The sequence below is a fragment of the Salvelinus namaycush genome, chromosome 15, assembly GCF_016432855.1.
Source record: "Salvelinus namaycush isolate Seneca chromosome 15, SaNama_1.0, whole genome shotgun sequence".
Taxonomy (NCBI): Eukaryota; Metazoa; Chordata; class Actinopteri; order Salmoniformes; family Salmonidae; genus Salvelinus; species Salvelinus namaycush.
In genome coordinates, this window is record NC_052321.1 from 29,861,815 (window position 1) to 29,881,586 (window position 19,772).

The window sequence follows — 19,772 nt, forward strand, 5'->3', positions numbered from 1 at the left end:
GGCACACATTTCTGAACTTAACATTCTCTACAGCCTATAGGAATGACATGCGTTCAAGATTTTTTTCCCAATGCTATTGTGTTGATCTGTATGCTAGTGAGATGAAGATGCTAGTAGTTGTAGTGCTGTGTGTCAGTTTCTAGAACGGTGGTGTGACGTGTAGTTCCTTTGCTCTCTGCCTGAACAAAGCCAACAAAGAGGAAACTTGTCAGAAGATGCGGCCTGTGTCCAGTGACGCAGGCAACAGCAGCCAAAACTTTGGAGACCTGATGGACGAGTTTATCCAAGAGCGTCTGCGAGCGGGAGGCACCTCTGTAAGTCGCCGTTCTATTCTCTATTTTCTCTATCTCCCGCGGTCTCTCTCTCACTCTCTCTCTCAAACATATACACACACACACACACACACTTAGTTTATCAGCTGAGTGAGTAAGTGAATGTCCTCAGCCATGCTCCCTGAGTGTTAACTTTATTCCTAACATCAGAGTACTATCTTCTCTCTACCCCTTTCTCTCACTCACATGTCCTAACTACCTCTCTTTGCAGGGTATGACCAGGCGTGGCAGCAGCCCCGGTAGTCTGGAGATCCCTAAGGACCTGCCAGAACTCCTGAACCGTCAGAACTCCACACGACCCGTAGACGACCCCGGCGTGCCCTCCGAGTGGACCTCCCCAGCCAGTGGCAGCAGCAGCGACCTAATCAGCTCCGACAGCCAATCGGACTCATTTAACGCCTTCCAGTACGCCAACTGCAAGTTTGAAAGTAAGTCTGACGTCACCACGGCTGCTGCTCGCTCACAGTGTAAAAAAACATGGCGGTGTAACTAAGTAACATAGTAGTGGAGTGGATTGTAGCTTGCTCTTGACATGCTGGAGGAGGACTATTTCTCTGACCGTTGTGGCGCTGTTAGATTTCAGCTTTGGTCCAGATGGCTGTGGTGCGGGGTCGTTGGACCAGGATAACACCAGCCTGGGAGGAGTACCCCAGACTGCAGAGGAACCGGAGCTGTCCAGTCTCACCACCCTGCACATTGACTCAGAGACCAGTAGTCTGAGCCAGCTTGGCCTGTCTGCAGATACCGTCACCATCACAGGTCAGAGCTGCAGATAAACAAATCAGAATACATCGCCTTTCAATGTCCACATCACTCATCCTTTTCTACATCTTAGTGACTTTCCTACTTAACCAAATCACTTGAATCATCTGGAAAAACCCATAGAAATCCATAATAAAATATGGATTAAATCCAATCAACTATTATTACTACCTAATTAATGACATTCCTTTGTTTGTGACTCCCTCCAGGTTCAGAGAGTGCGTCCCCGATGCATTCCCTGGGGGGTTCCCGCTCTCAGACCCCGTCCCCAGCCACGCTGACCGCTGAACATGTAGCTCTGCAGCACAAGGACCTGCAGCTGGATGAGAAACTACGTCACTCTGTAGTACGGACTCCGGATGACCTGGGTAATACACATACACACTGCTCTCATCACCTAACGCACAACACAAACGCACAACACACTCAGCCTTTTTGGATACTAAAAGTGCCGTCCCTCTTCTCTATCCTCTCAGAAACCAGTGAATTTCCTACAGAGGACTGCAGTGTGATGGCTGGTGGCTCGCTGACTGGTTGGCACGCTGACGTTGCCACGGTGATGTGGCGGAGAATGCTAGGAATTCTGGGAGATGTGAACACCATTAAGGACCCAGAGATCCACGCGCAGGTCTTTGACTACCTCTGTGAGCTGTGGCAGAACCTGGCCAAGGTAGGGAATCATACGGGAACCAATCCGACTGTGTACTCCATACATTGACAGGCCCTTAGATCGCGTCACACATCAGACTGGTTCACACAAGATACTCACTCTGTCTGTCTCTCTCTCCCCTCTCTCTCTCTCTGCCTCTATCATTCATTGTGTCTCTCTCTCGCATCAGATCAGGGATAATCTGGGGATCTCTCTGGACAACCAGTCGTCTCCTCCTCCCCCGGTCCTCATCCCTCCCCTTCGGATCCTCACCCCCTGGCTCTTCAAAGTACGTACCTCTCACCGTTCCCTTATATAATCCATTCTGGAAAAGTTACTTCACTTCTTCACACGTTATCCTCTGAATTTCAGGGAAACAAATGCGCAGATGCAGGCGAGCTTTCTTTTTACCATGACCCTGACGTAAAAGTGAACAAAGTTATACTTCTACTCTTGTATCTGTGTCACTGACTGCTTGTTGTCCACTGTACAGGCGACCATGCTGACTGAGAGGTACAAACAGGGGAAGCTGCACGCCTACAAGCTCATCTGTAAGATCATGAAGAGGAGGCAGGACGTATCGCCCAACTCGGACTTCCTCACACACTTCTACAACATCATGCACTGTGGTCTCATGCACGTCGACCAGGTGTGTGTATGTGGCAATCTGCCAATCTCCTCGCGTCATGGTGAATATTGGTCTCCCTCTCTCTCTGTCACACTCTCACTCTCTGTGTTTCTCAGGACATAGTGAACACCATCATTAAGCACTGTTCTCCTCGGTTCTTCTGCATCGGCCTTCCCGGGGCCACCATGCTCATCCTGGACTTCATCATCGCAGCCAGCAGAGTCACAGCCTGCTCTTCGCTCAACGTGAGAACATCACCACCATTCACCCTTTCTGATTCCATATACACAAAAATAATCAGGGCTCAAAACTGTCACCAAAACATACTCATTTGCGACCCTTTGACTTTGCAATGCGACACTCATTTTTAACTTCTACTTGGTACTCATCCCGGATCCGGGAGCACCCTCATCAGTAAAAGAGCTGACTAGCATAGCCTAGCATAGCGCCACAAGTAAATACTAGCATCTAAATATCATGAAATCACAAGTCCAAGACACCAGATGAAAGATACACATCTTGTGAATCCAGCCATCATTTCCGATTTTTAAAATGTTTTACGGGGAAAACACTATGTATTTCTATTAGCTAACCACCATAGCAAAAGACTGCATATTTTCACCATTTTTTTTACCGCATAGGTAGCTATCACAAATTCGACCAAATAAAGATATAAATAGTCACTAACCAAGAAACAACTTCATCAGATGACAGTCTGATAACATATTTATTGTATAGCATATGTTTTGTTCGAAAAATGTGCATATTTCAGGTATAAATCATAGTTTTACATTGCAGCCACCATCACAAATCTCACCAAAGCAGCTAGAATAACTACAGAGACCAACGTGAAATACATAAATACTCATCATAAAACATTTATGAAAAATACATGGTGTACAGCAAATGAAAGACAAACATCTTGTGAATCCAGCCAATATTTCAGATTTTTTAAGTGTTTTACAGCGAAAACACAATATAGCATTATATTAGCTTACTACAATAGCCTACCACACAACCGCATTCATTCAAGGCAACGTTAGCGATAGCGAATAAACCAGCAAAATATATTAATTTTTTCACTAACCTTCTCAAACTTCATCAGATGACAGTCCTATAACATCATATTACACAATACATATATGGTTTGTTCGAAAATGTGCATATTTAGCGGCACAAATCGTGGTTTTACAATGTGAATACGTAGTGAAAATGCAGAAATATTGTCCGGAGAAATCTTGGAGAGGCACCTAATCTAATCAAATAACTAATCATAAACTTTACTAAAAAATACATGTTGGACAGCAAATTAAAGATACACTAGTTCTTAATGCAACCGCTGTGTTAGATTTTTTTTAAATAACTTTAGTACGACATACAGCTTACGTTATAGCGAGACAGCGCCCAAAATCCTGGCGGAATATACGTCTAAACATTTTCGACAGAAATACGAAATAACATCATAAATGGTTCCTACTATTTGATGAGCTTCCATCAGAATCTTGTACAAGTTGTCCTTTGTCCAGAATAATTGTTGTTCGGTTGTAGAATGTCGTCTTCATCTCTAGAATTAGCAGCCAACGCTAGCCATGTGGCGCAGCAGTGTCCAACTCACCATAACGCAAGACAAAGAAAATCCAGAAAATCGAAATAAACTGATATAAGTCGGTTTAAAATAACTAGTTTATGATGTTTTTAACACATATATCAAATAAAATCAGAGCCGGATATATCTAACGTCTATAACGAAAGCTTTTCAGAACGCAATCCTGAGGTCCCTCTCGCGCCAAGCGGAACGGTGAAAAGACTGGACCCACCGTTCCAAGAGGTCTTGTTCGGCCTCACATAGAGCTATACACCCCATTCCAACTCTCACTGCCTACTGACATCTAGTGGAAGGCGTATGCAGTGCATGTAGACCCATAGATTCCATGCAAATTAATAGGCTGACCCTGGAACAGAGCCCCCGATTTCAGATTTCTCACTTCCTGACAGGAAGTTTGCTGCAAAATGAGTTCTGTTTTACTCACAGATATAATTCAAACGGTTTTAGAAACTAGAGAGTGTTTTCTATCCAATAGTAATAATAATATGCATATTGTACGAGCAAGAATTGAGTACGAGGCAGTTTAATTTGGGAACGATTTTTTACAAAGTGAAAACAGCGCCCCACCTATTGAGAAAATGAAGTGGTAGCTTGGGTGCCAATAAAAAAAAATTTTTGGGCTGTCACGTTAGTTTTTCGCTCACAATAAAAATACAAAAAAAAGTATTATTATGACATTATTCTGACAGTAATGTGCAATTGACCAAAAATAAACCATATGAACGCATCTGCCTGTCCCTGTTTCGCTGTCGGCTGCTGTGTGAGCTAGCCACTCCCTCTTCCTGCTGTGCACAACGACGTTCATTCTAAAAATCACAACCATGTGACTGTTGTTCAAAATGCAATTGGATGAAAAATATACTATTCTATTTACAGAGAGGGGAGTTACAGTTGTATGTGAATATCATTTATCACATCTCAATATTGAGTTAATGGCACCACTTTACAGCTGGAGTAGGCTATGTAGTACACTATATATACAAAAGTATGTGGACAGCCCTTCAAATGAGTGGATTCGGCTATTTCAGTCACACCTCTTGCTGACAGGTGTATAAAATCGAGCGCCCAGTCATGCAATCTCCGTAGACAAACATTGGCAGTAGAATGGCCTTACTGAAGAGCTCAGTGATTTTCAACGTGGCACTGTCATAGGATGCCACCTTTCCAACAAGTCAGTTAGTCACATTTCTGCTCTGCAAGAGCTGTCCTGGTCAACTAAGTGCTGTTATTGTGAAGTGAAACGTACTTTTATAAGCCCAATCATTGCACAACAATTCGAAAAGGCAATCGCGTGTTAAAAACAGTTTTGATGGCCACAATTAAGTAGGGCAATTTTTGGTAATTGAAGCGCACTTCTCATTCAAGTGCATAGGCAACCGTAGGCAGGCTTCAGGCATAGTAGATTGACATAGGCCAGTAATGAGATCCAACGGGGAATAATTTTTTGTTATCAAAGCTCTAGTTTTGAAATATAATATGGTCTGAGAATAACAATATTGGCAGGCCAGACATATAGCCAATATGCTGTGATAATCTATTTGGCCTACTGCCCAAACCTCATTCCTACAGAACTGTTTTCATTAGGTTAATGTTACATTTCTTTTAAGTAAATATATAAATCTGAGTGTTAGATCTCGGCTTGCTTTTTGACTGCGAAAGTGATCTTGACTCAGAACATTTTGCTGACCACTGCTGTACACACTTCTGAATGCACCACACTCCACTGACGCCCAGTACAGTTCAATAGTCTGTTTCAACACCGTCGTCTTCTGTGTTTGCCCATGACTGGATTGCAAAGGATAGTGTTGTGATATGGATTTTAACTGTGGATGTGAGTTGACACCCGTCCGTCCGTCTGTCAGGCCCCGCGGGTGGAGGCTCAGATCCTGCTGGGTTCTCTGGTGTGTTTCCCTAACCTGTATGAGGAGCTGCCCGCCCTGCACCCCACCACCGCTGACGTGGTCATGACCAAGTTCAGAGACGTCAAGGTAACTGTCCTCATGTGGGGTGGTTGCTTAACTCTTGTCTTCAACCTGCTTTACTCTATAGCTTCAACCTGTAGGAACCGGTTCCAGAGAAGTGGTCATTTTGTACTATTTTACAAGATGGTCAGAGAGAGGGGTATATTGAAAAGATAGGAGGGGGACAGAGTTTGTCAAAGGGCAGTGGGCATTGAGTTTATTACCAATACTGACACGGGCATTAATGACCTGGAGGTGGCGTCATTAACCACTAGATCACTAGTAACCGTTAGACCACCTAACCCACATACTGTTTGATGTTGTATCAAACGCACATTAAACCTAATTACCTTTTTTTATTTCTATCCCTGTGGTACTGAGGGAGCATCAACGCCAGCCTAGCTAACTCTCTAATGGGTGATTAGCTATGCCACAGGCGCCCATTCACAGGACCTTGTTGTTATTGGGTCGCTTTTGGTTGATTGCTGGTTAAAGAGCTAATTCCATGCATGAGAGCGTTTCATATTTGGACAGAGAATTTCACACGATGGCATCTGATAGCCTGGGTCTGGCTATGAATGACAAAGCACTGGTTAATTCAGCCAATAGGGAGTCTGTTTTGTCTGTGTGTGCATCTGTGTTTTCAGCAGACCTACAGATTTTGCTGAAGCCCGAAGAATAAAACCGGCTGATTCGTACATTCATCTGTCGATTGATTGATTGACTCTGTTCTCTGTTTCAGGAACACATCATCAAACACATCCTGAGTTCAGCAAGAGATGAGCCTTCAGCCCCAGCCAGGTATTTTTCTCACGTCACGAGCTCTTGAATTAAACGACAATCAACACTTTACACTGACATAGATTATACGAAAAACATACATAGACATTTGTGAGGTAGATTACTAGCATATGACAGTAAGCAGTCTTTGTCTCTCTGACCTGAGGAAGACATCTGCCCAGCAGATTAATGTAATAATAATGGTGATAATGGTTGTGGCAGACAATAGGCCATGAGAGCTGGGGTTTTGGAGGGGGAAATAATCAATGCTGTCAGATTTGCCTGGTCATCCATACTGTAACCTAGCCAGACAGACAGATTAAGCCAAGTGTCATCTGAAGTAATCCACTGACTGTAGGCTTATGGGGGAGTGAGGAGTAGTGTACTCCCCCTGCCGTCTACTGTGTCCCAAATGGAACCCTATTCTCTATATAGTGCACTACTTTTTGAGCCCTATGGGCCCTGGTCAGAAATGTTACACTTTATATGGAATAGGGTTCTATTTGGTGGACAGTCTCTGTCTTCTGCAGGACCTGGCCCCCTCGGTGGAAGAGGTGCTAGTTTGGGTGTCCGTGCCACGGTGTTAGACAGCTAAATACTGAGAGACCTGGGGGGCTGGACGTGAGGGAATGGGGAGGACATTGGTGATATTTAGAACTGTCCTTGGTTATACTGTAGTCTACACAGCATATTGTCCCTGTTCGTCTCATACAAGGTCAGACTGACAATGACATTACCAGTTGATTAAGCGTTTACATTGCATTCGGAAAGTATTCAGACCCCTTCCCTTTTTCCACATTTTGTTACATTACAGCCTTATTCTAAAATTGATGAAATTCATGTTTTTCCTCATCAATCTACACACAATACCCCTTAATGACAGTGAAAACAGGTTTTTAGAAATGTTTGCAAATGTATTAAAAATAAACGGGTACCATATTTACATAAGCATTCAGACCCTTTGCTATGCGACTCGAAATTGAGCTCAGGTGCATCCTGTTTCCATTGATCATCCTTGAAATGTTTCTACAACTTGATTGGAGTCCACCTGTGGTAAATTCAATTGGTTGGACATGATTTGGAAAGCCACACACCTGTCTATATAAGGTCCCACAGTTGACAGTGCATGTCAGAGCAAAAAACAATCCATGAGGTCCAAGGAATGGTCCGTAGAGCTTCGAGACAGGATTGTGTCGAGGCACAGTTCTGGGGAAGGGTACCACATTTCTTTTGCAGTATTGAAGGTCCCCAAGAACACAGTGGCATCCATCATTCATAAATGGAAGAAGTTTGGAACCACCAAGACAATTCCTGGAGCTGGCCGCACAGCCAAACTGAGAAATCAGGGGAGAAGGACCTTGGTCATGGAGGTGACCAAGAACCTGATGTTCACTTTGACAGAGCTCCAGAGTTCCTCTGGTGATGGAAGAACCTTCCAGGAGGACAACCATCTCTGCAGCACTCCACCAATCAGGCCTTCATGGTAGAGTGGACAGATAAAAGCAACACCTCAGTAAAAGGCACATGACGGCCCGCTTGGAGTTTGCCAAAAGGCACTAAAGGACTCTTAGACCATGAGAAACAAGATTCTTTGGTTTGATGAAACCAAGATTGAACTCTTTGGCCTGATTGCCAAGCGTCACATCTGGAAGAAACCTGGCACCATCCCTACTGTGAAGCATGGTGGTGGCAGCATCATGCTTTGGGGATGTTTTTCAGTGGCAGGGACTGCAAGACTAGTCAGGATCGAGGGAAAGATGAACAGAGGAAAAGTACAGAGATATCCTTGACGAAAACCTGCTCCAGAGCACTCAGGACCTCAGACTGGGGCGAGGTTCACCTTCCAACAGTACAACGACCCTAAACACACAGCCAAGATAGCGCAGGAGTGGCTTCGCGACAAGTTTCTGAATGTCCTTGAGTGGCCCACTTGAACCCGATCTAACATCTCTGGAGAGACCTGAAAATAGCTGTGCAGCGAAGCTCCCCATCCAACCTGCCAGAGGTTGAGAGGATCTGCAGAGATTGTAGCGTCATACCCAAGAAGACTCGAGGCTGTAATCGTTGAGGTGCTTCAACACAGTACTGAGTAAAGGGTCTGAATACTTATGTAAATGTGATATTTCAGTTTTTTTTATACATTTTGCTAACATTTCTAAAAAATGTCATTATTGTGTGTAGATTGAGAGGAAAAAAACTATTTAAGCAATTTTAGAATAAGGCTGTAACGTAACAAAATGTGGACAAAGTCAAGAGGTCTGAATACTTTCCAAATGCACTGTATGTATGTGTTAATGTGGGTTTATGGGTTACCAACTTTAACATGTGACATAAATTATTATGGGCTAAGATGTCTGTTAAAAAAACAGCCCAATAGAAAATGAATAGTAGTTGTGTTTGCCCCCGTCAGGTGTGTGGCCCTGTGCAGTCTGGGTATCTGGCTGTGTGAGGAGTTGGTCCACGGCACCCAACACACTCAGATCAAAGAAGCCCTCAACGTCATCTGTGTCACTCTGAAGGTAGCTATATATAATATGCCACTTTACTTAGCAGACGCTTTTGTCTAAAGTGACTAATAGTTCTGTGAGTGAGTGCGTACATTTCTAGTATGTGATTGCTGCAGGAATTGAACCCTTAACCTTGGTGCTTGTGGCGTCATCTGCCATGCACAGTGACTTGAATTTTGAAATGTGTTGCCTTGCCTTCATCCCTTGCCATGGGAAGTGTTCTGTTGCAGTCCCTGGTTAGAAGTAGCACAGCAGCAGCAGTCTCCCTGGGGGCTGCCCTGGTCTGTGTGGTGTTTACTGGCACACTTAGTTTTAGCCTGCCTGGAGAGAGCGATGGGCTGCACTGAGTAGCCAGAAGAAGCTTACTGACAGTACCGACTGGTCTGGTCTGGTCTGGTCTGTGCCCCCCCCCACACACACACACACACACACACACACACCACCAAACTCTAACCCAGCTAAATCTGGCCTGACTGTCAACATGTTTTGGCTTCTCCACTGCGCTCCACTCTCCTCAGACAGAAGGCTAATCCAGTGAAGAATGCATGCTCCACCGACCTCAAGGAATTATTATATTTCTATCATCTGAAATGAGGGCGCCTGCCCAACGGGCCCCCCTTCTCTCCCTCCTCCTGTCCATACTGTTATCCAATCAAATGGGATGGCTGGTGATCCGGCCCATTGTTTTGTGTGGGCATTGGCACTGCTGGTCTGGAGAAGCACTCTGCAGTCTTCCTGAGCCAGGGTCACGGAGAGGAGGAGGGTTGTCTCCCTGAGCCCCTCGCACACCCCTCACACACTCACAATGGCTCTTCCTCAATTGTCGAAAATGTCCGTCCTCTCTTCACTTCCTTTCCTTTATTGCACTGATCTGAAATAACTGACCAGGTAGTAGCCTGTCACCTTTTCACCTGTCAAGTCTTTCCCAATTGGTGCAGATGAAGGGGAGGAGATTTTTAAGCAATTAAGATGGTGCCAGAAGGAGGAGCAGGGAATAGGAGGGTTGCCTCTCCCTGAGCCCCTTCAGCCTACACCTCTCACAGTGAGAGGAGGGTCGAGCCCCCCACCCTCCCTCTCAATGAGTGTTTGGGCCTCTTCCGGTCAGCAGAATTAGGCTCATCCACACCTTAATCCTGATCACAGATCAAGACAGTCTCTTACACAATGTGCTGTTTTTCTCCTGTCAGCTTGGCTCTACAACAGGGATGGGCAACTTTGATGGGGGGTGGGGGCCACAAAAAATTTGAACTCATCATGAGGGGCTGCAGTGGCTCATGGGTCTGCGTACCCACATTCATACCCACACATGCAGTCAGAGCCCTAGTCTTTTGGGGGCCCTAAGTTAAGTTGTGTTGAGGGAGGCAGTTTTATAGCAAGTTTGCTGCAATTCTACCATTTTGCCATGGAGGGGAGAGAAGATTTAGCAATTTTTATAACTAATTTCATGCAGTTCTAGAAATTATGCCATAGGGTGGAGAGAAATGTTTGCAGTTTTTAATATGATATCTAAGTGAGTGACTAACAAAATAAATGGACGCCCCCGGTCGCTAATTCGACCATCTTCACTACAATCTACAAAATGTTAGCTGACAAGTGCTTATTAAGTGGCTGTCATTTACTGACAAAACAAGTGAAAAAATGCTGATGCAACCACATTTCAAAATGGCACATAGTGTATTCTACTATTCTAACTCTCAACAGTAAGTTGAGATGTTTTTTATGTGTTTTTGGCGGGGGGATTGATCTGCAGACCTACAAAAGGGGGGGCCTGCGGGCCGCAAGTTGCCCATCCCTGCTCTACACTACTCTACATCTGCTGAGAGTAGTGAGTGTTTTTGTCTGTTTTTTGTTTTTCAGTTTCCAAATAAAACTGTCGCGCTGGTGGCCTCCGACATTCTGCACTTGCTCATAAACTATGTCGATGACCTTCAGAAATTCCCCCCAGACACTCCAAAGAAAATAGTTGAGGTAAATTTGCGTGTCCATTTTATTTATGCGTTAAGGTATGTGAATTATTCCTGGAACTTTTCAAGAGTATCCTTTTTAAATTACAAAACAATACAATATATTTTTGCTTACAATTTTGTTTTGACTCTTGTTTCAGATCCTCATAGCGACCGTAACTCACCTGCTCCCCACTACAGAATCTTCCCCTCATGAACTGGACAAGAGGGTATGTCACCTCACCTCATACACAACTCTCCTAGTCAAATGGAGACATATTAATAATACAATGTTACTGTTAGTTTTCTGTTTACAGTACTGGCCTGACATGTTTTTTTGCAGAAGCACAATTCATTTTCTGTCATGATCCAGTATTTTGTTCTCTGCTTTATTGATGTAATCAAACTGTATTTGTTGTGGTCTGTCTGTCCCTAGTTGGTGGTGTCTCTGCTGTTGTGCCTCCTGGACTGGGTGATGGCTCTGCCTCCTAAGACTCTGCTGCAGCCTGTCCAAACACTCAGCCCTGACAAGGACAAGCCAGACAAGTCTGTCATCAGCTGTATCTATAAGGTATGCCCAATCCAAAAATGGAACATTCTATATGAGCTTTCTGAAGTAGCATTGTGAATTGATTGACTTCAAGACAATATATACAGTTTGTCGGAAGTTTACATACACCTTAGCCAAATACATTTAAACTCAGTTTTTCACAATTCCTGACATTTAATCCTCGTAAAAATGCTCTGTCTTAGGTCAGTTAGGATCACCACTTTATTTTAAGAATGTGAAATGTCAGAATAATAGTAGAGTGATTTATTTCAACTTTTATTGCTTTCATCACATTCCCAGTGGGTCAGAAGTGTACATACACTCAATTAGTATTTGGTAGCATTGCCTTTAAATTGTTTAACATGGGGCAAATGTTTCGGGTAGCCTTCCACAAGCTTCCCACAATAAGTTGGGTGAATTTTGGCCATTCCTCCTGACAGAGCTGGTGTAACTGAGTCAGGTTCGTAGGCCTCCTTGCTCGCACACGCTTTTCCAGTTCTGCCCACACATTTTCTATAGAATTGAGGTCAGGGCTTTGTGATGGCCACTCCATTACCTTGACTTTGTTGTCCTTAAGCCATTTGGCCACAACTTTGGAAGTATGCTTGGGGTCATTGTTCATTTGGAAGACCCATTTGCGACCAAGCTTCCGGACTGATGTCTTGAAATATTGCTTCAATATATCCACATAATTTTACTTTCTCATGATGCCATCTATTTTGTGAAGTGCGCCTGTCCCTCTTGCAGCAAAGCACCCCCACAACGTGATGCTGCCACACGGTTGGGATGGTGTTTTCCGGCTCACAAGCCTCCCCCTTTTTCCTCCAAACATAACGATGGTCATTATGGCAAACAGTTCTATTTTTGTTTCATCAGACCAGAGGACATTTCTCCAAAAAGTACAATCTTTGTCCCCATGTGCAGTTGCAAACCATTGTCTGGCTTTTTTATGGCGGTTTTGGAGCAGCGGCTTCTTCCTTGCTGAGCGGCCTTTCAGGTTACGTCGATATAGGACTCGTTTTACTGTGGATATAGATACTTTTGTACCTGTTTCCTCAGCATCTTCACAAGGTACTTTTCATACCAAAGTACGTTCATCTCTAGGAGACAGAAAGCGTCTCCTTCCTGAGCGGTATGACGGCTGCGTGGTCCCATGGTGTTTATACTTGCGTACTATTGTTTGTACAGATGAACGTGGTACCTTCAGGCCTTTGGAAATTGCTCCCAAGGATGAACCAGACTTTTTATCTCTTGGCTGATTTCTTTTGATTTTCCCATGATGTCAAGCAAAGAGGCACTGAGTTTGAAGGTAGGCCTGGAAATACATCCACAGGTACACCTCCAATTGACTCAAATGATGTCAATTAGCCTATCAGAAGCTTCTAAAGCCGTGACATCATTTTCTGTAATTTTCCAAGCTGTTTAAAGGCACAGTCAACTTAGTGTATGTAAACTTCTGACCCACTGGAATTGTGATACAGTGAATTATAAGTGAAATAATCTGTCTGAGAACAATTGTCATGCACAAAGTAGATGTCCTAACCGACTTGTCAAAACTATAGTTTGTTAACAAGAAATCTGTGGTGGTTGAAAAACGAGTTTTAATGACTTCAACCTAAGTGTATGTAAACTTCTGACTTCAACTGTAATGCCGACGTATACGATTTTACTTGTACATATGCTAGCAGGGATCTCTGCTTCACGTTGACCGCAGCATCTAGTGGGGGTGTCGTACACAAACCATGTAGTAATATTTCTTTGTGTTTAGTTTTTTTTTTTTTTTAGTAATGGAGCTATTAGCAGAGGCTTTCTGTGGCAGGGAGTATGTCTATCTGTCTCTGGAGTCATTAATGGTGGAACAGTTCAGGACTGCTTCGTTACATCTTTAATACAGACTGGGGGGACTCCTTCCTAATGCATGCCACAGCTGGCACTCAGTGCACCCAGACTCACTCACTGCTCAGTAGTCAGTCCTCGGTAGTCAGCACTCAATCACAGCATTCTCTCTTCCCATTACCACCCTCTCTGTCTCCATGGAAATGCACAGTGACGGGATTGGCAGATAATTTAATTACTTTCTCTCTTTCTTTCTCTCTCTATAGAAAACTACAGTCATGTGAAATACGGTAGTGTTAATTGATTGATTTCTTGGGGCTTTCTCCGATCTCCCCTTTCTTCCCTTCTCTACTCACAGGTGCTGCATGGCTGTGTGTATGGGGCCCAGAACTTCAACAGCCCCAGGTATTTCCCCATGAACCTGTCAGACCTGACCAGTCCTGACTACGACCCCTTCCTGCTGCTGGAGAGTCTGAAGGAACCAGAGCCCCTCCACTCCCCTGACTCAGAACGCTCCTCCAAACTACAGCCGGTCACCGAGGGTAAGAACACTACCTGTTCTGTTGCTACTTCTCCTTTTCTCAGTCACATTGTCATCTCTACATATCCTACTCGTTCATGTTTTAGTCCATATAATCTCGTGGATATTCAAAAGCCCCTTTTTAGAAACATATTGGTTGCACTTTACACTACAGAGTAACTATAACCATGTTTTTACCGTTATTCCGATCCAGACATTTTTGTTGCCCCACTGAAATAATACCAACTATCTGATGAGGAGAGGGAACATGGATGAGCTGAGTCCAGTCAGTGTGGCTGCTCTGCCTTAGGTCTGGCCTAGCCCTGATATGTCTGTAGCCTTCTTCATCATGGTGTCTAATGGAGGGTACCACTATATCAGTGCTAGGTGTGGCCTGGCTTGTTAAAGGTAGCAGTGCTAAGGACTGAATGTGATGTGAATGCAGCTAGGTTCCTCTGTGTCCTGACTCCTGTGTTAGATTCAGAGCAGCAGGGAGCCTCTGTACCTGGGCACCTGCAGCTTTTTCCATCAGGAGAAAATGACTAATCATTGGAGCACTTTGTGAGGCATGCTGCTTTCCTTCCAAAGTTGTTAGCAACTAACTGTCTTTCTCTCCGGTGGGTCCTCTATCTATAATCCTCTATCTATCCATTTATTTGTTTATTTCACTCATTTTCTTTTGGTGTGGCAGAGGATGGCTGGATGGAGAGAGGGAAGGGAAGATGTTACCTTTTTATTTATACAGGTTTGCCTCATTGAGATCAAAATTGCTTATGCAAGAGAGACCTGTACCTGAAAGGGCACCTTCGATTTTGTTGGAGAGAGAGGGAGAGAAACCTGTCATCATGTTCTGTCGATAGACACATTCTTTTTTCCCTGTAATGGCTCGCTCAGGGTTTGTGCAGCTCTGTGGGACTGTAATTATGCTTATTGCAAAGGGATGGCTGCTAGCACACGGAGTGTGATGGCATTGGCTTGTTCTCTGCATGGTGCCACACAGAAATGTAAAGAGATTCTCAGTTGGAGCAATTGAGGTATCTAGTGTTCTAACTGGAATCTAGCGCTCTACTACACAGACCTTGATTTCTTCATCATACCCTAAATGGCTAGATTCCACAGACAGAGTCCTCTCCCTCATCCCTCTACACTCTGTTGGAGATAAACTCTGACACTACAAATACCTGGTCCCACTGGGATGAGCTGATACCTACATGTTATTGACTGGCTGACTGACTGACTGGCTGACTTCTCTTTTTCTATTTCTTCTCTGTTTATTGACACTGGCCTTGAAACGTCAACATTAAACAGATTCCAATACATACCCCTGTTCTAATTGTAGAGCTCTTCCTCTCTTTATCTCCTTATTCTTCCTCTCTCCCTGTAGTACGGAGCCGTATCCAGCATGGTCTGATCTCCATCGCAGCCAGGACAGTCATCACCCACCTCGTCAACCACCTTGGCCACTACCCCATGTCTGGAGGCCCTGCTACCTTGACCAGCCATGTCTGTGAGAACATGGACAACCCCTACAGCGAGAGCCCTGACCTGGCCCCAGAGCTCTTCGACGGGCCCAACCTACAGTTCTTTGTCCTGAACGGTACCACCCTCCTGTCCTGTCTCCAGATCCGGGCTGAGGACGGTGTGCCCGGAGGTGGGATGTCTGCAGGCCTCACCACTACCAGCGCCTGTGTGAGGGTTATTGTTAGGGATATCTCCGGCAAACACTCGTGGGACTCGGCTGTACTGTACGGCCCGCCTCACTGTGGTGCTCCTAACCAGCCCCTGCACCTCTACAGTAAAAGACCTACAGAGAGAACGAATACAGATGGGGAGAAGAACCGAGCAGGGGAGCTTGGCGAGAGGGAGGAGAGGGAAGAGGGGGCTGCACTGGAGGAGGAGGAGGAGGAGGAAGAAGAAGAAGAGGTGGTTGTGGTGCTGGGAGAGGATGAGCTGGGAGAGGAGGAGCAGGGGGAGGCTGTGGAGGAGGAAGAAGAGGGGGAGGAGGAAAGTGCCTTGGAGCTGATGGCCCCGCAGGCCAAGCGTGTGTGTCGGGAGGTGGTTCCGTCCTGGGACTCCCTACGAGAAGATGACGTTCTAGATGAGATGCTGCAGTACCTGGGCTACTCCAGCCCCGAGTGTCTGCAGCGCGCCGGAGCCCCCCTCAACATCCCCGCCCCGCCCCCTGTCTGCGTCTCGGAGAAGCAGGAGAACGACGTGATCAATGCCATCCTGAAGCAGTGTGCTGAGGAGAGGGACTTTGCGGTGCACAGGGGGAATGGGCTGAGCATGAGGGCTGTGGAGCAGGGGGAGCCGGAGCCCCACAGGCCCCAGTCAGCCTTTTACTACTGCAGGCTGCTACTCAACATCCTGGGCATGAACTCCTGGGAGAAGAGGTGAAAGAGAGACCAACCACACCACAAATTAGGGTCCTGTTCAGTGGGGCATGAAGCAGGAGAAAACTTTTTGAAACTGAGTGAAAGCGAGGTACTACCTTGTCCAAAATGAAAAGCCCAATTTCAGTTTCCATTTCAAACCGTTTCAAAAAGTTTTGCTACACTATGCCCTACTGAACACAACCAAAATCATAGTTTACAGTTGATTTAAGTTTTTATAATGAAATAGATGTATTCTGTTGGTATTAATTTAGAGAACTGGGACATTTGATGACAATGTTTTAGAGATCCAGTAGATTCAGGTAGAGGATGGGTATGTGATGATTTAACTTTAGCTTGTTGTCGGCTTTGGCTTGTTTTCCTAGCTTGTTCTAGGTACTGTGCTAAATTCAGATAGTGGGAAACTGCATTCTGTGTCACTGCTACCGCAAGCCTTGTTTGTCTCTCAGCCCGTTAGATTTAGTATAATCAGCTTAGACTAGTCCAGCTCTCTCACTCTCTCTCTCGCACTCTCTCTCTTTGTCTTTCTGTTTATCTCCCTCTCTGTCTTTCGCTGTTCATCTCCCCCCCTCTCTCTCTCTCTCTCTCTCTCTCTCTCTCTCTCTCTGTGTGTCCGTCTGTCTGTCTCTTTCTGTTTCTCTCTATAATCTCATCCACCTCATTATCACCACACTTCACTTAAATTACTTTACTTAGATTCATTTCCGAAGCAGCTATTTCTGATGGCTTTTCCCATTGCATTGATGTCTTTGAAGTATTATCTCATTGTATTACGAGAGATGGATGCTGGGTCTTTATTGATGAGAACTAATTGAGCTAAATGGAAACCGCGCATCACATCGAGCCCTAATGGCCGTGTTTATCAGTGAACACATGTTTTCTCCATCCATCTATCCAGGAGCAGTGCTCGACATAAAAATAGCCCCTTCCATTAATTTCTCCCCTTCATTACTCGTCCGAAAATATATCTTTAACAGGTTTATGTGTTTTGAATGGGGGGGGGGGGGGGGGGGGGGTTTATGAGTGTGATGGGGTTTATATGAAAGATCTCTTATCTTATGAGTGGAATGGAGGGTCAGGCACTAGAACATAGAACATACTTGCCGGAGATATCCCTAACAATAACCCTCACACAGGCGCTGGTAGTGGTTATTAGCCTACTCCCATCACAGAAAGGGAGAATAAAAGGACACAGACTTTTAAAAACCCTGCCTCTCTCTCCTTTAAAAAAAAACATTTTATTAAATCATGATTTTAAATGGGGAAAAAATGCATCACTTTCCTTCCCCTGGCATTCATACCACATTCAGTGTTTCCCCTTGGGTTGTTTTCAGCAGCTGTGGCAAAGTTGGGGCGGCAGGTAGCCTAGTTGTTAGAGCCTTGGACTAGTAACCGAAAGGTTGCAAGATCGAATCCTTGTACTGACAAGGTAAAAATCTGTCGTTCTGCCCCTGAACAAGACAGTTAACCCACTGTTCCTAGGCCGTCATTGGAAAAAAGAATTTGTTCTTAACTGACTTGCCTAGTTAAATAAAGGAAATTAAAAACTTTTTTTTTTTAAGTTAGCGTAGTGGGCGTAGCCAATTGCGGGGTCTTAAACCACTTGTCGCTCTCGTCAAAGCTGCTAGTGCCTTCACACACGAGGGCGACAGCCACCGGTGACCATAGCAACAAAATAAACAAACATTATCAACGTGCGAATAAATAATCGGTATAAGACTATAAGCATGCATAAAAACGTATATACATGCAACATAAATTATTCATCCAAAATGGATTAGAAAACTATTATTTTTGTTCAAACGTGACTCTGTAAACTGATTGTGTTAGCTAGCTAGAGTGGGCAAGTGAGCTGGTGCTGCTGTTGGACATGCGTGCAGACGTATCACCACGCAGGCAACGTTTTCTACTGTGATTGGTCAACAACGACAGCACAGCTTCAAAAATAGAGCAGAATCCTATTTTCTCCGCCTCGGCTGCTTTGCTTCCTCGGGCACGAGCACCACTGACCGCTCCGCCTGGATAGAATTTTGCCCCGGTCTAGGCTTCATTGAAAATGAATGGGCCAACCTTTCTAGTGCGCGCTGTGATCTTATCAAAAATATATAGCTCCTTTTATCTTTTCTACATACTTTATCTGGTTTTAGTAGTTTAAGTTTACACTGACAGCATTTTCCATCATGAAAATTATTTTGACTAGTGGAAACACTGCCGTTTATTCCTCGTTAGACTAATATATTGCAATTCACTCTCGGGGGTAGCGAGCTTGCAGGCACTGTGTAATAACGGCCTTTCATGCTGTTCCCGCTTGCCGCCTCTGAAATGGCTCACTTTCAATGGAGAAAATGAAGACCATTACGTTGTAACAAGCTAATAAAGAGGCCCATACTCAAATGGTGAAAGGGTGGGAGGAGGAGAAACACCACGAAACAAAGTCCTTTCATGAAAGTAGTTGTGGCTTTTACACCCCCCACTTGATGACCTCTCGTCTACACTAAGCTGCTAATGTTCAAGCTCCAGATGGGAGAACATAATGCACAATTTTAAAAACTCCATATCTCATGTTGTGACGCTGGTAACTAAGATCTAAGCTTATTGATTTCTCAGGATCATCTGTGCAATGCTTGCTATAAAGTAGCAGAGTAGTTGTGTTTTTGGCTAAAAATCTTGAGTGATTTTTTTGGGGGGGGTCTCAGAGTTACTGCCACCACTGCATGCGTCTTGTTTGGCTGCGGTTTGACTCGATTGGTCTGATTTTCCAGGAAATACTGTGACTAAAACGAAGAGGTGGCCATTTAGTGTGGGCCTGTTCATGGCGGAGAGAGTCTGGAGGGAGAGGTCTGGGGCTACTTAGTGAATGTATGTGGACTATAGCCCTAATCACCTGATCACTGTCTGCCTGTAGGGAGTGAGGATGCAGGGCCTTGTTGTTGTAGAATAGACTAGAATAGATACTTTGTCCATACTCCGTGTGTTGTTGCAGTCAAGCTTGATAATCTTTAGAATCTATACCAAGACCTCATGGTGTTGTAAATATAATCTGTAGGCTCTGTAGAATCTATGCCACAATTATTTATGCCAATGGCATATACACTTGTTTTCGGTCATAGGAGTAACTTCCATCTCCTGAAGAAGAACGAGAAACTGCTTAGAGAGCTGAAGAACCTCGACTCCAGGCAGTGGTAAGTTACTGTTTCTCTTTCAGACTGAAAAAGTGACTGTTTTACTTTTAGGGAACAACAAAAATATGTCCTTATCTTTCTCTTCTTGTTCATTGTCTTTTCTCCCAATGCCCCTCTTTTCCT

The 19,772-nt window shown here is 44.6% G+C and overlaps 1 protein-coding gene across 1 annotated transcript in view; it reads left to right on the plus strand.

Annotated features, from left to right (window-relative positions):
• Positions 1–19,772, plus strand: part of LOC120060412 (ral GTPase-activating protein subunit alpha-1-like) — an 82,550-nt gene that overhangs the window by 36,809 nt on the left and 25,969 nt on the right. Inside the window, exons 20-36 of the mRNA XM_039009717.1 lie at positions 233–314; positions 544–760; positions 909–1,091; positions 1,304–1,462; positions 1,571–1,764; positions 1,934–2,032; positions 2,237–2,392; positions 2,488–2,616; positions 5,840–5,965; positions 6,681–6,739; positions 9,129–9,237; positions 11,083–11,193; positions 11,330–11,398; positions 11,605–11,739; positions 13,913–14,096; positions 15,459–16,467; positions 19,578–19,649. Coding sequence (XP_038865645.1) covers positions 233–314; positions 544–760; positions 909–1,091; positions 1,304–1,462; positions 1,571–1,764; positions 1,934–2,032; positions 2,237–2,392; positions 2,488–2,616; positions 5,840–5,965; positions 6,681–6,739; positions 9,129–9,237; positions 11,083–11,193; positions 11,330–11,398; positions 11,605–11,739; positions 13,913–14,096; positions 15,459–16,467; positions 19,578–19,649 — 3,093 coding nt within the window. The remainder of the gene's footprint in view (positions 1–232; positions 315–543; positions 761–908; positions 1,092–1,303; positions 1,463–1,570; positions 1,765–1,933; positions 2,033–2,236; positions 2,393–2,487; positions 2,617–5,839; positions 5,966–6,680; positions 6,740–9,128; positions 9,238–11,082; positions 11,194–11,329; positions 11,399–11,604; positions 11,740–13,912; positions 14,097–15,458; positions 16,468–19,577; positions 19,650–19,772) is intronic.